The sequence below is a fragment of the Athene noctua genome, chromosome 5, assembly GCF_965140245.1.
Source record: "Athene noctua chromosome 5, bAthNoc1.hap1.1, whole genome shotgun sequence".
Taxonomy (NCBI): Eukaryota; Metazoa; Chordata; class Aves; order Strigiformes; family Strigidae; genus Athene; species Athene noctua.
This window is the reverse complement of record NC_134041.1, coordinates 41,675,446-41,692,041: the sequence shown is the minus strand read 5'-3', so window position 1 is coordinate 41,692,041 and position 16,596 is coordinate 41,675,446. Positions and strand designations below refer to the sequence as shown.

Below are 16,596 nucleotides of genomic sequence, written 5' to 3'. Positions count from 1 at the left end.
ATGCATGAAGCAGAAATAACCTGGCCAGACTTAGATTCACAGGCCAGTAGGGGGAAAACTTGACATGGCATCACCAAGAGAGGATAAATGAGGCACTCCACCATTTTTGAGGAAACACTTCAGAGACAACATGTAAAGTTTGTTGGCTATAATGTGTTCAGAACATGAAGGCAGATTTCTATCTCTATTACAAAGTACTGTACATCAAGGCTGCCCCTCCTTACCGGCTGAATACCTATAAATGCATACTACTTAAAGCTGTTCAGCCAAACTCTGTGTCACAGCTCAGTTTCTAGAATTTGGAATGTACTTGCTTGACTGTTTAAACACCGATATTGCAATTCCAGGCAATGTCACAGTTATTACAGAAACCCCTGAGAAGTGGAGACAAGCTTTTAACCCCTGATTGCTAGAATAAACCAGGGCTGTCACCGTTGTCGGCTACACCATGCCACAGTGCAGGAAAATCTAAGAGAGCAGGCTCAGGAAAAGCTTTATGAAGTGTGACAAAGTGAAGATCCACCAGGGAGTTCATTTCAAATATCACCAGTTTTGCATATGAGATCTGGAGTTAGTTACTTGTTACTCTTAGGTATGAGTACATAAACACAAGTGGCACAAACTTTTACTGAGCAAAATAGACTGTGATGGGCCTTCTAATTATTTTTAATGACTTAAGTCAGTTTGATGGTTTCTCCAGTTAAACAAACAAAACAAACATAGACAAGGCTCACTGCAACATGCTAGAAAGGCAGAGTAGTAGCACTACTTACTCTAGCCTATTTGGGCATCTTGAAATGTTGAAAATTGAGAGAAAAGTTCTAAGAGAGCAAAATTCCCATCAATAAATAAGAGAGAATGCAAAGCAACACTTGCTTGTAATAAAATCATTACTGTCTTGTGTAAAGAGATAAATGGAGTATGTAAACTTAAATATTTCCAGCCTTAATTCTCTAAAGATTTAAAGCAAATACGCAAATTGCAGCTTATGAAAATCTCTATTTTGGACCAATTTTTTTTGTTGCATGTGGCATACAGATTTATGTAATAATAGTTCTTTAAAACAACATGCTAGCTTTAATTTCACCATGCTGTGTTTCCAATTTCAATATGCTGGATTTAATGACAGGAGATACTAATTTATTAATCCAGTAGACATGAGTTCTAACTGAAGTTTTCAAACACAACTTATCATCAATACCTACCAAAATGACCTTTTCAATATCCTTAGCTGGACACCAATGAAACATCCCTGTAGAGTCATATTTTTTCACATTGGCATCCATATTGTCAATCTGCTCATTGCCAGGAATTAACAAAGGGTCATGCCTGGGGAAAAACAAGTTGAGGACAACGTAAGTGGAAAATATTATGAATTATGGATGGAAGATATCCCAAGAGCTGTGTACAAAGAGGGATAAAAGTAAAAAAAAGAAATGAACTTTCACTTTAACATGCTCTCAATGCAGGCACTTATAAACGAAAGCTGAAGAGAAAAAAGTTAATTTTATAATTTTGGATGCATTTTCAAACATTTTCTATACTCTTTATACACCAATAACTATTTAATTTTAAACAGGGCTTTCTGACACCATCACATACATAGAAGTTTTTTCCTTTCTGTCCCACCCCTCCAAAATAAATATCGGAGTTGCTATTAGCATCTGCAATGAAGTAGAAGTGATAGGAACAGAGCCCCATGCTGACTGACTGGCATAAGTATGGAAAGCCAATTACTTGCTTTTACCACATACAACTTCTGACGTGATGCTCTTCGCAGTAAAAGCTTTAACAGGCTGCACTTTAAATATTTTAGCAATTTGCCCAATCATATTTTGCTTTCCCAAACTGAAGCCCTTTAAAGATTCAACAGTATGTCATTTTAGAGCAGACTGACTAACAAATGCCCACATCTGGAATACATGATTTTAATACCAAACAACAATGTCCATTTTCTCTGACAACTCTACCTGTGATAACCTTCTAAGTGCTTTTGCAGCAAGATTTTAAAGCACAGAGCTTCTCAAAGAAAAAGCATATAAAACACATATTAATCTACTTGCTCTCCAGCTATGTAGTTACATCTAAGCATAGACATGTACAGTTCTTTAATTTGTAAGCGAAAATCAAACATTAAGCTAAGTACTAAGTGACTCCAACAGTCTCAGATGGTAGTGAGGATCCCTAAGTAATTGCATTATACAACAGCATTAGGAGGACCATGTTTATGAGTCACAGGGAAAACCGGCCCTAAAATCTTAAATTCAAGGAGGGAACAGAGATTTGTCTGCCAAAACTACAGTCTTTAGATTTTTGTCCTGAATCGTTGAAATATCCTGATACAGAATTGTAACATTTCAAAGAAGAAAATATTTTCAGTGTACGAATATGGTAAGTACTCTGACACAGGTGGCCAAATTTTAAAGCAGTTTGCCTTCTGAAGCCTGTTAAAGAAATGCTCATATTGTCTCAACTCTCAAAACTGGGAAGTTTACTGCTTTTAAAGCATATGAGCCAGCAGACTGTGGTAAGAACCTGTCTTCTGCACTGTCTACTAAAGCAGACTTTGAATACTGCATATGATATAGGCTAATTTACCCTGAATATAGTACGGTAAGTTACCACGCTTATAACAGTTATGCTTACATGCCTAAGAAAGGTATAATCTCTAATTACATCAGGGTGAAATTTGTGTAATTTTACAGACACTGTATATATCCATTGGAATCAGTGGAAAATTTTCATTCATTTCCTCAATCAGGGTCAACCCCACAGAAAGTGGCTTAAAAGAATTTAAGAAACTATTAATACAATATTCCATTTAAACCAGAATCTTTTGATGCTTTAAGAAAAAACAGTGTACTACATGGCAAAGGCATAAATCAGAATCATCTGGAAAAAGAAACACTATGTTTTCAAATTTTTTTACCTTCACTCAACAGAAATACAGTTCAGTGCATCTCACTGTCAACCCACTGGCAGCAGAGGAGTCTCTAGGGGACTGCTTGGAGTCTCTGATCCTACTCCAAGTTTAATAATGAAAGGCCTTGCATAAGTGTGCTCCCTCTTTTGCGGGAAGCAGAGTAGACTTCTTGGTGCAAAAGAGGTACCAAAGGGGTGGGATTTATTTGTTTGTTTATTTATTTATTTATTTCTAGAAAAATATCTAGACTCTGCATTCTCTTCTCCATTCATCACTGAGCTGCAGCCATGGTAGTTTTGGCTGAGAGCTGCAATGCTGTTCATAGGGCATTCCTTGCAGCTCATAGTTTCATGTGGTACAGTAAGGTCTGCAACCATGGATACAATTCCATTTGAAGGTTGTACTAATGTTTCAACATTTAGTGGTGCTCTGTCCTAGCTATTTTTTTCTGATAGAATGTGTTAGCTATGTGTTTCAAAATAAGAAAGTTTGCCAAAAGGTTAGGCATCTTCAGGAGCTTCCACAGATAAATGTTTTGCTTTCTGTTGTTTTGGGGTTTTTTTCCCCAAACTTTCACAAAAAATTTCTCCATGAGCTTTCCTACTAGAGAACTGAAACAAAATCAAAGTTCACTGATCAAATCATCTCCTTTTCCTTTCAGAAATCAGATGCATATAGGAAGAAATTTTCTTTTTCCCTTTCCCTTCATCAGAGAAAATATACTAAATCAATTTGTAAAAAATGCCACATTCTAATTTTCTAAACAGTGTTTCTTTTCTGCTCTGAGATTTAAAAATAAATAGATCACGTGAAGCTTTCACACAAATGAGTAACAATACTTTAATCCCAGTCACAGAAATGTTACAAAATGAAAGGAATTTTGTAACAAAGTAGGTGATAACAGATATCTGAAATCAAATTGTGGTCAAATGCCTTGAGGTCTGAGGCATTTTTTAGACTGTGGGTGCTTAAAGCCTAGCATAGATATCTTTTGTGTAAGGGTCTTGCATCCTAAAAGGGAATATTCAAAGTAGCTTGTGCCAAAGATTTATTAGAAATTTACCTCAATACTGCTTTTTCTAGTTATCTTAGGTTTAAACAGGACTGTGTTATGGAAGGGACAAAGAATGTGAATCATCAGATATAACTCCCTATTGAAGTTTTAGGTAACAAAATGTGATTTTTTTTTTTAATATATTTGTAAACCTATACATTTGCAATATGATAAACAGTTTGGATCCTCTGCTTCACTGCTTGCAGTACATCAAGTGGGAGCCTTAAAAGAAGCAAACAGGATGGGACACACCACAAGAAAGTATGCTGCTAATAGATGCTATTGTACTACTTTTACTCTAGAAGAATGGATTATTGCCTGAGAAGAAAACTGATAAAACTAGCCATGCTTTGTGTTTCAGAAGCTGGGGGTTTTTACATATAACTGTGTTTATTAAATTTAAATCTTGTGGGCTAAGCTATTATTTTAATCTCTCTTTAATCAATGATTTTTCATTCTCAGCAAAGCGATCCTTGAAGATGTCTGCGGAGGCTGAAAACTGTTTACTACTAAGATTCAACTTTATCCTCAGATGTTAGAAGATATGCTGGTTTATGTACTTAAAAACTGAATTGTTGAAAGATCCTTGGACTTTCTTTTTTTTCTTTTTTTTTTTTTTTCAATGGTCATTTTATGAAGCAATACGGAAATAAAATAGTATTACTACCTTGAACATAATCGTTCTTGTTAATCTGATGTTCTAAACCTGTTTTGCAAATACTAAAAATTAATTAAGAGAGACACCAGAGGCCGAGGCTGTCAAATCTGCCTAAAGTGTTTGGACACCCTCTTCCCATTAAAATTTATATTACACAGAGCATTACAGTTGTCCTTACAGCCAAATCACGGACTGAATGTTTCTAGAACTTCTCTGCCCCCCTCACCCTTGAAGATGGCCCTGTCATGCCATGCTTGAGTCACATTGGTAGGTTACTGTGGAGATGCCTGTATTAGTGCTGCAGCTATTATGTTCTCCAGGGCTGCAAAGTCATCTACTTGAAAAACTAAAATTATAGGAAGAAAACCACCTTCTACCAATTAAAAACCACAGTGTTTGTTTTAACTGAGATGTTGGCTTTTAGGGCTTGCAATCACCAAAGCATTTGATCATTCAGCTAGGAAAAGACAGGCATGTATAGCATGCATGGGAGAAAAGGAGTGAAAGTTAAAATTTCCTTCATCCATAACACCATTTTAAAAATAGCTTCTCTGGTTCTCTGGCAGATATTACTTACACATGACTTAAAATGAAGAGGAAAATGCCATCTTTTCAAGGTTTTGAAGAGCATATAATGCCACTTATATCAATTAAACTTGAAAACAACGCTAAATGCCATGCTACAGATGCAACCCCAAAAAGCCTGCCTGGAAGACAACAGCCTAAAGCTAAACCATAAATCCCACTTCCAGCAAACCTATTAGGAGGAAGTCAACATTACATTTTAAAGAGCACTGCTTTCCTAGCACACATTTATAACTGCTGCAAACTTATTGACTTGGAGTTTTTGAGTCTGGAACTTTGAATAATGACTGGGGATACCCAGAACTGAAAAGACCATTGGGGCCAAACGGCTGCCTCACTAAATGACTATTGTTTAGCATAGCCTTGCATTCTGTCACCTTTGTCTTAACCCTGTTGCTATCATTCATATGCAATTGAGCATTAGAACAACATACCTCACTGATCTGCAGTGGAACTGCTCCATATGTTGAGAACCAGGAACAAGAATACCGTATGACCACTAGGGACCCTGGTGTTGTTTGAAAATAAACTCTAATCTGTTAGTCTTTTGAACATCAGTAAAACACTGGCTACTTTTTATTCTGCTCCCTAGTAAGATTCTCATATGAAATCAATGGCAGAACACCCCTGGGAACAAGCCCTGTGTTTGTTAAAGTCTGCAGTTAAGCCTTTCTCAGGTAGATATAACATATCTCTTATGGGATTTTTCCCACAAAAAGATGTTTAGCAGTCTCCTGCTCAAGATTCAGGGTCTTGAAACTCACTCTGTGCGTGGTCCAGGAATTGAGTTTTCCTCCCTGACTTTGTATGTGGATGTGTGTTTGCGAGTGTATGCACACACATACTTAATTTTAGGAGGAAGGAGAGGTTTTGCTGAAGGTAAAATAGGAATAGAAGACACACTAGAGAATGTCTCATGCCTTTGAAATTTCTCCTACAACTACCCTAACAAATTGTGGCAATTAACATGCTGTTAGTGTTAAGATGTATGCAGCCAGTGCAGGTGCTAATAATTGAAAAAGCATTTAGAGCTTTTACACCCTGGCTGAATATTTCATGATGTGCTGCATGTTTCACTATTTACTCAGTGGGCCCCTGTCACTTCAATCTTCTCTGACTGCTTTGACTGGTGCTATAAAGCTCAACCAAGATAGAGTGACAGCTTGTCACTGGCAAATTCCACTGACTCCAGCAGCTCGCTGGGACTAGCTGTGAAGGTTGTCACGACATTCTGATGGAATTCAGCAAATGTTTTGTGACTAATACACCCAACATTTGTCGGCTACCATTAGCCATTGCCTGTGACCTTCTGCAGTCTGTGTGGATGGCATTAAGTTGTAATGAGAATTTGTTGCCTGTGTATGTTACACTAATGACACTCTCTTACCGATCTTTCCTTTCACAGGTTAATCAGCAATGAAATTTGTAAGGATTCAGTGCCCAGATGCACCAGGTTTTAGAGAAGAAAACTTGGTGCAACAAGAGAAAGGAAACCTGCAGTTTTACCATTAAATGCTTTCACTGTCATATTCAGAAGCTATCCTAATATTGGCTATAATCTCACACTGCCTGACTTTTTCTCTAAATCTACAAAGAATATGTCTAATACAGTGGCTGGTACCTAGTGCCCTGTGCTAGTTTATGGGCTGAATTACAATGCTAAGAATACTAACAATTATCTTTCTTTCCCTCTTGCTCTGCCCTGATGTCACTGACATTTTTTTATCCTCAGAAGCCTTACTGAAGAGTTCACGTTAATTTATCAAGTCTACTAAGGACACTGCTGTAGAATTGTTTACTGTAAGAATCTTGATCAGTAAAGTATCTTGATACTTCAGGACATGTTCAGAATACACTATTGAAGTATGAATCCTCTCACACAGAAAAGTAACACAATAGTTAAATTTTAGACTTTAATGTGAGGGGGAGACATAGTCAATGTGTCTTCTGGTTTTAGTATTTCCCATTTGTATCTACGCAAGCTGCAGAACTACCAATCTTTGAGGGGTAGGAGAATGTACCTGAAAAAATAATTTTTCCTTTGTAAAACAATGAACTCACAGTTAAGTGGCATCATAAAACACAGGAATGTTTTTTGCTACACAAATGAAGTATGTAGCTTTAATATCTTGTGATAAAAACTACCGCTTTTGCAAGTCAAAGTTTATGAGAACGTTATCATTTTCTTTAAACCCAGTTTAAAGCTAAAGAGTCTTTTCTTTCCATTGCCTTGATCTGAGTGGATTTTATGTTCACCTGAACTTTATAAAAATGCCTGTTGATTTTTTCGGCTGGAAAAGTCTCATTTTCTTTCCTGACGCTCCTCTCTCATTTCAAAAAGAACTTGTGCAACATTTCAGAGTACTCAAAAAAAAACCTGATACCGTTCTTATTCCTACGGTTTATTACACAACTACCAGTGATAGCAACAGTCAGAGGGCTAACATATACTCCCCCCTATCATTCAAACCATGTCACTCTATAACCTTATTAAAAACAGGTCTAAAATAAGTATGGCACTGGAACAGGTTGCCCAGAGCAGCTGTGGCTGCCCCCTCCCTGGCAGTGTTCAAGGCCAGGCTGGACGGGGCTTTGAGCAACCTGGTCCAGTGGAAGGTGTTCCTGCCCATGGCAGAGGGTTGGAGCTAGATGGTCTTTAAGGTCTCCTCCAACCCAAACCATTTTATGATTTTATGATAACATAGCAATTACTGAGCTACTCTTGCTGCTCACATTGGTTGTAGTGAACTTGTAAAACAAAATCAGGATGTGCTATTGAATACCTGCTGTATTGCAGCTTAGTTATCATTGCATATTAGCACTGCATAAAGTCAGCCTTGTAAATCCTTAACAAAGGATGTAAATTTTAGAGCACATGATGGAAGTCTCCCAGGCTGAGAAACATAAATACAAACCATTATTATGTTTAATCAGAGAGTTTTCACCTCGTCAAACCTTACTTCATGCCTGGTTTAGGGGAGCCAGGGAAAAGGATCAGATTGAACTTACTTTACCAGTTTTTGCCAGACAAATGTTCCCCTCTAGACCTCCCATCACTTTTTTTTTTTTTAGTTCCAATGAGAAAACTCACAGTTTCAGCCCACGGAAGGGCAGCACTACAGTGGCAGGGGCAATACAAATTCATCCTGAGTGGCGCTAGCAGAAATGTGTGTGTGCACTTGAGTGTATGTAGCTGGGTGAGTGGATGAGGGGATAAATGTGCACAGCCATTGTTCAATTACTTAGAATATTGTATTCAACTTTACAAAAAAAAGACAGGAGGTTTCCTGCTCAACTTCAGATAAATAATTTTATTAGGTTTCTGAAAACATATACCAAAAAGCTGATTTTTTTCGTGTCATTTAACTGGATCTTGACAGTCTCTGAGCAAGTTTTATGGTTTGGCTGGGAATTATTTTAGATCCTTGATCAAGAAAAATCCTCAGGCTTATGAAATTCTCCTTGGCAACAAACTGAAAATCCAGTGTCCTCTGATGCCTCTGATTCTTATGTGATCAGGGACACTAATGATAATGACCCTTTGCTGAGTATGCTACTTGTCTAGAGGCCTATGTCAACTACACTACTACATTCAGAGTGGACAGGGACAAACTATTTGTTTGCTCTTCAGGCCCCTTGGGCCCTGTCATATGCTATTTGTTCTTGCATTAAGAGGTAGTTTGACTCAGCTGGGCTGACATTTCCTTCAAGTCAGTGTATTCCACTCATGCAGTAGCAGCTACCAAAGCATTAAGTACAGAATTGAGCCCCAGAAACAATCCTTTTAAGTGGCTTTTTTGATTCATATCCAGGGCTTTTCATATTTTTACTGGTCATTCTGGAATCCAAAATGACACTTTTTTTTTTTTTTTTTTTAAACAACTAGCTTTGCTATTTGATAATTTAAGTGAAATAAGCCTCCTCATATTTAACATGGCTGTTCGTCAATAACATGCATCAAAACATGTAACTGTGAGATGATGAACAGGTGACTTGCTATCTCTGCATGAAACCCAAGGCATCAAATGGTTCTATGTCTCCATCTGATGAAGGAGACCTGATATATGATTAGTCTGCTACTCACAGTTTCCTTCATTTTCCTTCCACTTCCTATTTAAATTTTACTTTTTATTGCAACAGGATGTTCTTGTGTTCACATCTCCACAGATGTATCTGGTTTTTCCTGTGAGAGTTTATTTTTAGATAATACCCATGTTCTTGTGGGTTTAATGGGACAGACTTCTGTTGATGTAAACCATATAGAAATAACCATGACAATGCAGAGTATTTTTCTAGTTAGTTTGCATTTGTAGCAATAGTTAGAATTCAAATAATTTGTTTCTGATTGATTAGATTCTTCCACTATTGCATCAGTATGATTCTGCTCATGTCATCTGATGCGATACAGGGTTCAGTTAGAACAGTGACTTTCTAAATGTGAATCTAGACCAATCGTATACAAAGAACATCTGTACGTCTACCATTTATTTATTTCAGTCAGTAATTTATTGACATTTAGAGACAATAACATCAAAAAGATGACACTGATAAGATGTCTTTAATCTATCCGGATCATATTTGGTAATATACCTTTCTATTTACATGTGAGTAAATCTCAAAAATTCCCACTTTCTGACCAGGTCTAAATAAGTACCTGTCAGACCTCTTGTCATGAATTCCCAGGGAATCCCTATGATATAGCTTCTGTCATCTGTTCTACTCCAGTGAGAGCAGAAGTCATAAAGTTTTATCTTATGGTGTAATACCCTCTTCCCTGATTTGCCCCAGCCACTGTGGAAATCTAAAATCTACACAGCATCATCAACATTGTCTTAACTGTAGGGCCGCTCAGAAAGTGATTCTAAAGTTACAACTCTGATTATAATTTATAAACCAACTTTTCACATATTCCTCCTTTACATGCTCCAGACTTCTTGTGCTCCAGACCCTCCCTAGATCCATGACCATAGCTGAGGAAAAGCCTGCAAAGTAGCCAGCTGTTTCTGTGGGAGGGCCAGGGGTGAAGCTGGATTTGAAAAGGAACTTTTAAAATAAATTTAGGAAAAATATTGCAAAGATAAATATCAGCTACAGACATGACAGTGCTTTAGCCGATTTACATCTCGTGTACTTTTAGCTGACATACCCTAAAGTTTTCTGGGCAGGAAAGCAAGTACCTGTCACTTTAGGTAATTTACGAGGATACAAAATAGCAGATAATGCAGCCCACCTTTGTTTATCGAAAAGGAGAAGAGCATTTGGCCATTACACACAAAGCTTAACAGAGTTCTCTTCTGATTCAATCCACTTTGTCTTATTTAGCACCTTGAACCAAAGTTAAGTCAGTGTAGATAAAGGGTAAGACAAAGAGACAGTTGGGTCTGGGGAGAGGCTGAGAGTGCCAACACAGTGCTGGAGAATAAATTTAGCAGCGAGGGAGAAGAGGAAGAAAACAATGTCTGGATTTGGAAGCCTGGCAAGTTCTCCATTCACTGCTCGACCTGTGTTTAGCAATTCTGATGTGCTACTGAGCAGACAGCTCAGGCTCAGGACGACTACTCTCCCTCAGTCCCTCTTCAGCAGGCAATGAAAGCAGGCTCTACTTTGAAAATCTTCCCCCATCATGCAAACTGACACAGGCATGCTTTTCAAAAACCCACAGCCAATCTGTTGATCATTACTTATTTACAAAGGCCTTCGGGCAGAAAGTCCTGTAAAAACCATACTTGATACGGTATACACTAGCTTTTTCTGCTTGTGGAAAAAAGTACCCCTAAGGCTACCTCAAACCATCACTTTCTATTGCACATAAAATGTACCATGTAACACTAAAGTATTTAATATATATGGTATAATATATCTACAGGAAAGGCATTTGTGTAGAAGTATGTTACCCTGTATTTGGTAATTTGATGTTTTGCTGAAGGCTATGACTTGAAAAAGCCTGCACCTAGTACAGAGGACCTGTCATCTCAGTACCCAAGAGCCAATAGAATAAAGAAGTACCCTTAAGCAGCAAAACTTTGACACAGCTTTGAAGCATATGAAAACAGTATAACTCCCCAGAATTATTATTACTCAAGATCAAAGAAATGAGGCTTACTTTACATAGCAAACAGGGACAGTGTGCTTGGCTCCAAATGTTTCAGCTCTTTCTCTGTCTCTTTTTATTTCTGCTTCCCCAAATTAGGATTGGGGGTGGGGGAGGGGGTGGGTAATCTCCCACATGTTTAAAACTTCAAGTGGTTAAAACTATTAGCACCGTATAAGAAGACTGTCCAAAGGTAAGTAAATTGAAAATGATGCTGGGATGACAACTGGCACCATAAAAATGAGAGGCTTGCCAGTATGCTCATTTTATTCTTCCTCATAAACTGTAAACAAGCATGTAAATCAGTGTCATATGGGCAACGCTGAGCTAACAGGAAGGCAGAGAACTTTTAATGATACATTTAACAGGAATAGATGGTCAACAGGAAAAAAAAAAAAAGCCACAGCTGGGCGCATTTTCCTCTGTAAATCAATCTCACTTTGGTTCTATAGTCTAAACAGAGATGAAGACAACCTGCAGAAGTTACATCCTTGAATATGCCCTATATTGCAGTAACAATAAGCAAATATAGATGCTTCTGTAACTGGTCAAAGAAATTTCCAGTCTACTGACTGAAATACAAAGAGGAATACCTAGCTGTATCTAGAATTGCTAAAGCAATAGAATAATTGTCAACAGTAGAAGTCATGAGTGATTTTACATATGAGAAGAACTATATATTCGTATTATTTTTTTTCACTTAACCTCTGTGACTGCAGAAGAGTTACACTTATACATACACCCTAAGCCCAAACTGCATGAATGAGTCTGTTTACATACGTAAATAAGTTTACATTTTTCAGGGTGTATATATATATATATATATATGTAGTGTAAAAACTCTGCTATGGTATTTAGTTCTGGATACAATTATGGACTGAGGTTCTAGACCTGCTACTTTAGATATGCAAAACCAGATCAGGATTAGCCTCCTTGTAGAGAAAACTCCACATCTACTATTTGATCCTGTTCTGACTGACTTGAGCAGGCAGAAGCTGCAGCAGAGTGAGACAGAATGCAAAAGCCATATTATTTTAATAGATTCCAATTTCTTTTTTGCATTTCTACTTTTAACAAATCTCTTAGAGGTAATTTGTCATATGGAAGGAAACTACATAGTTATACAAAAGCGTACTGGTGTAAAACAATGTACGCAATAGCAACAGGGAAAAATATCACTAACAAGATGATGTTTTCATCACCCAGTTTTAGAGTATATACTACCCTCTTAAAAATCCTCGTATTTCATAATTAATGTGCTTTTAGCCTGAGTAAAACTGCATTAGTTTTAAACTTTGCTTTGGCAAGTACATAGATTATTAGACTTTCTTTATCAGTCTAAATCAATTAACAGAAATTTGATTTCAATCGACAGGATAAAAGGAAGGTAATATTCAGGTTCATTTTTGATTGTGATGATACATCTCACATATGGCCTTAAGTACAGAAAACAGTACTCAGAGGGAATCCAACAAAAAGAGAACTGCCTGAGGCAAACTAACCACATGACTTCCCCTGATTGGTTAGTGCTATCATTAGTGCCACTGCTGTTTAAGAACTACACACGGACAGGACAGGGTGACAGCTAAGACTTTAAAGCCTATGTATTTTTCAAACAGCTTTTCAAACTGTTTTTCATGACAGAATTTTTTTCAGCTCTATCATTAACTGCTGACAAGCTGACAGAATAAATACTTCAGCCTTTCAGAAACCATCTAACAATCTTTTTTTTCCACCCCTTCCCCTTATTTGATGTGGGGGGAGGAGAAGAGGAAGGAAGGAAGAAAGGAGATGAAGAGATGAGTGTCTTACAGTCTTACCTCATCAGTTTGGGTGAGGAGTTGGGTGAATTTCTCATGCCTCCGTTTCGCTGCTTTTTTTTGGGTGATAGTGTCGACGGCTGCTCATCTTCAACTGGAAATATAAGGAACTCATGAGATTAAGTTCTGCTTTAAGTGCAATAAGAAAATACAAGTGAGTAGCAAAGAACACACACTCTATGTCCATTCACGCACTGATACTTCATTCCTAACATAGGCCCAACAGTAATAAAAATCAAATACATGTTAGTCGAAGAGATTGGTTTGAAGGAGAAGCAGGGAAGAATACCAGGGTTTTGAACACAGGCGTTCAAATTGGTTTCATACTTCAAAAACAAAGGAAGGGAACCGCATTCGGGTTATTCTTAAGAGTTATTTTCAGTTAATCTGTGCTACAGAAAAGTAGAATTAGTGCTCTGCTATATTCCCAGAAAAATAAAGTACTATTTGCAATACCAACATAACAGCTGCCAGCCTGCTTTTACTAGGGAACTAGACACCAGTTGGTTCTTGCTCCTCACATGCCAAACAACAGAGTCTTCATGAAGAGATGTAAAATATTCAATGCCTTGATGTTCAATGATTCAGTTAGTCAGGAATGTGAACGCAGCCTGCCATTGTGTACAGACCTCCAGCACAAGTCAGACCTCATTGCTCTACCCTTCTCACAAAAGGGAGTTTTAACAAGAGTGAACAGAATGAGGTTGAATGGAAGTGGGGACACAATACCTGTATAACAGAGGATGCATGTGTTAAGCAATCTTTTAATGAGGATGAGGTGCATTTTCAATGACAGATCAATTTCCAGATGTAAAATCACTTACAGTTTTGCCAATCATAAACTACTGCTGGATAACCTGTATCACAATACGTATTGCTTAAACAAGTGCAGCTGCCTAATAACTCGTCTATAAGAATTAACCATCATCTTTACTGTTTCAGGATTGTTACTGCACTTGATAATCTGTGCATAAGGTTTACATGTGCTACCAAAGGGAATTATCTTATGCCAGGAAACTGTTACTTTAAAGCTAAAAGGAAGGTGATTAGCAGTAGTAGTAGATGTATTAGAAGAGCTTAATACACATTAGCAGTGCACAAGCAGAGGCTGGAAAAAAAAATCTATTTGCAACAAGCTACAAAGGAAAAACAACAAAAACTGGATATGTCAGCTGCCCTAGACTTATCTGGGTAGAAAGTAAGCAATATCCTTCTGCTATAACCCTCTTCTGGCACTATTTTATTACAGATTGCATTCTAGCCTGTCATGTCTGTCTGTTTGCCCAAGTCTGCTGTGGAACTTCATTTTGCCTTGGTCAAGATGGAAGGACTGGGCCCTGAAAAGACAGATATGCTGTCTTTTTAAATGACCTGGCATCACCTAACACATCAAGGGAATCAAAACAAAAGAAAGCATTGCAAAAGAAAAACAAACAAACAAACAAGTTAACCCCAGAATGAATGCCCCAAAGAGTGGTGTAAAAAGTAGTACTTAAATCAGAGCAATGACTGTGTAATAATGATTTATTTCACTAACTTCACTTCCTTTTCTTCTTGGGCAGCATCCCCAAGGACAAAGCCATTTCCCACTCATTCGACTTTTTTTCCAAGTCAGAGTCCTGTAGTGGAAATGCCTATTGATGATTAGTCAGGTATCATTATTTGTTTGGCTGAGAGATAAATAAGCCCATAGGAAATTCTAAAAAATATGCAAATTAAAACTTTATTTCTGTGACAGTTTGTTCAGATTAAACTAGATTACTTCAGCGTTTAGCTATTTGTGACATGAATATGCACAGAATTATTTTGCTAGTAATATCTTTCTATTTCTTATTATAACAAAGTGCAAGTATGTGTGCATTTCAGAACACCCTCTGCAAATCATGCTCTTGGAAATGGCCTAGTCTTGTTTTAAACATGTCTATCAAAAAGTTATTTGCATGCTTTTCCACACAGACAATAGGTTGCTTTCAAGAAATGCACTATGCTCTCTCTTATTCTTCATGGGATATAAATACTCAGTTCCAATCTGATGAATCCACCACTTAAAAGATCAAAGGAACAAGAACCATGCAGAATGTTCTGTCCAGAAACCAGCTACAACTGATATGTTTTGCTCTCTTGGTAGTAAAAATTCTAAAGTTCACTTAATTTAATCTGCTACCATGGGGTTACAAAATGTCAAGAGATTCAGTACTGCACTGTAAGTAAAGTGCATTGTTATGCTATTTTAACAGTTTAAGGAACATATATAGGCATCAGGACCATGTGCAAAATCTTACATTAACAGAAGCCAACTGTATATCATATTATAGCCAAAATATTTTTATAAGAAAACACTATCAAAAAAGTACTTTTCCAAGTTTTCAGCTAGCTAATAAGACTCCTGTCTGATCCTTTCAGATACTGAAAGTTAGTGCAATAAGGATCTTTTGTACTATACGGTCCAACATTTGTGCTCTCCACCACTGCCAGGTAATGTTACTCTACTGTCCAATTAAAAACCAAAGTCTTACTAGTAATCATCTGGAATAATAATTTCTAGAACTAGATTTCTAGCAGTCTGCACTTATTTTTGGTCTATTTTTTAATCTATAATAAATAAGCTTCCTCTTTTGATATGTGCTTGTCATATTCAAACTGTGCTACTGTCACCAATTGCCAGGAAAGTCCAAGGTTAATGTGGTTCACTAGTTAATACATGTTAGCAAAGCTTTCTGAGGGATCTCAATTTGTTGGTAAAGCAATGCCTTGTTTAAGCAAGGAAGCCATTTATTCTCATTGCAGCAATGAAAGGCGATCTATCTTAATCATATCACATTCAAAGAAGATTTTGCTTTCAATTAAAACTGTGCATAGAGTTTACAGGGCATGTGCAGTTTAGAAACACAGCTCCATAAGAACTGGGGAAAGGAATCCATGAAGCTGAAATATGTGAATAGTATACAATGGACACCATTACCTTCGTTCCCAAAAGTGTTGCAGTGATAACTCACAAGTGGCTTCTTAGTAGTAAGTAGGATATAAAACGTATTTAATTATTAACCTTCAGATACTCTTATCAATTTCCTGCACATTTAAAGAAATAAAACTAGCAAAATTTTTAGTAAAGCCATAAAATATCATTTTAGTTTCATGGTTCATCTGTCTACATTAATTTAAAAGGGAATCTTAAATTTGCTTGTTCTTATGAAAGACAACCATATTTGAATAATGGGGTGTGATATATGACAACTCAAATCTGATGTTATCTGTTTGACCTAGTGCTTTTATTAATGAGAATGAGTCCCTATTTTTAGTATTTTTGATGTGTTTATGCTACAGGATTTGTATTAAAATAGTCATATTATATTATACAGACTTTTTTTACCAGTTTTCAGGAAAACAGCAAATAAATTCAAGAATTCAACACAGAATTTTATATAATCAGAACTCAATCCAGCCTCTACATTCTAATAAAATTCA

The 16,596-nt window shown here is 37.0% G+C and overlaps 1 protein-coding gene across 25 annotated transcripts in view; it reads right to left on the bottom strand.

Annotated features, from left to right (window-relative positions):
- KCNMA1 (potassium calcium-activated channel subfamily M alpha 1) overlaps positions 1 to 16,596 on the bottom strand; it is a 532,608-nt gene that overhangs the window by 54,543 nt on the left and 461,469 nt on the right. For 24 of the 25 annotated variants that reach the window (XM_074907159.1, XM_074907158.1, XM_074907156.1 and 21 more), the window contains 2 exons: positions 13,132 to 13,225; positions 1,206 to 1,329 (listed from right to left, as the gene is read on the bottom strand). In XM_074907159.1, the coding sequence (XP_074763260.1) occupies positions 1,206 to 1,329; positions 13,132 to 13,225 (218 nt within the window). Of the gene's footprint in view, positions 1 to 1,205; positions 1,330 to 13,131; positions 13,242 to 16,596 lie in introns of all 25 variants that reach the window. The other variant, XM_074907168.1, reaches the window with a different exon arrangement.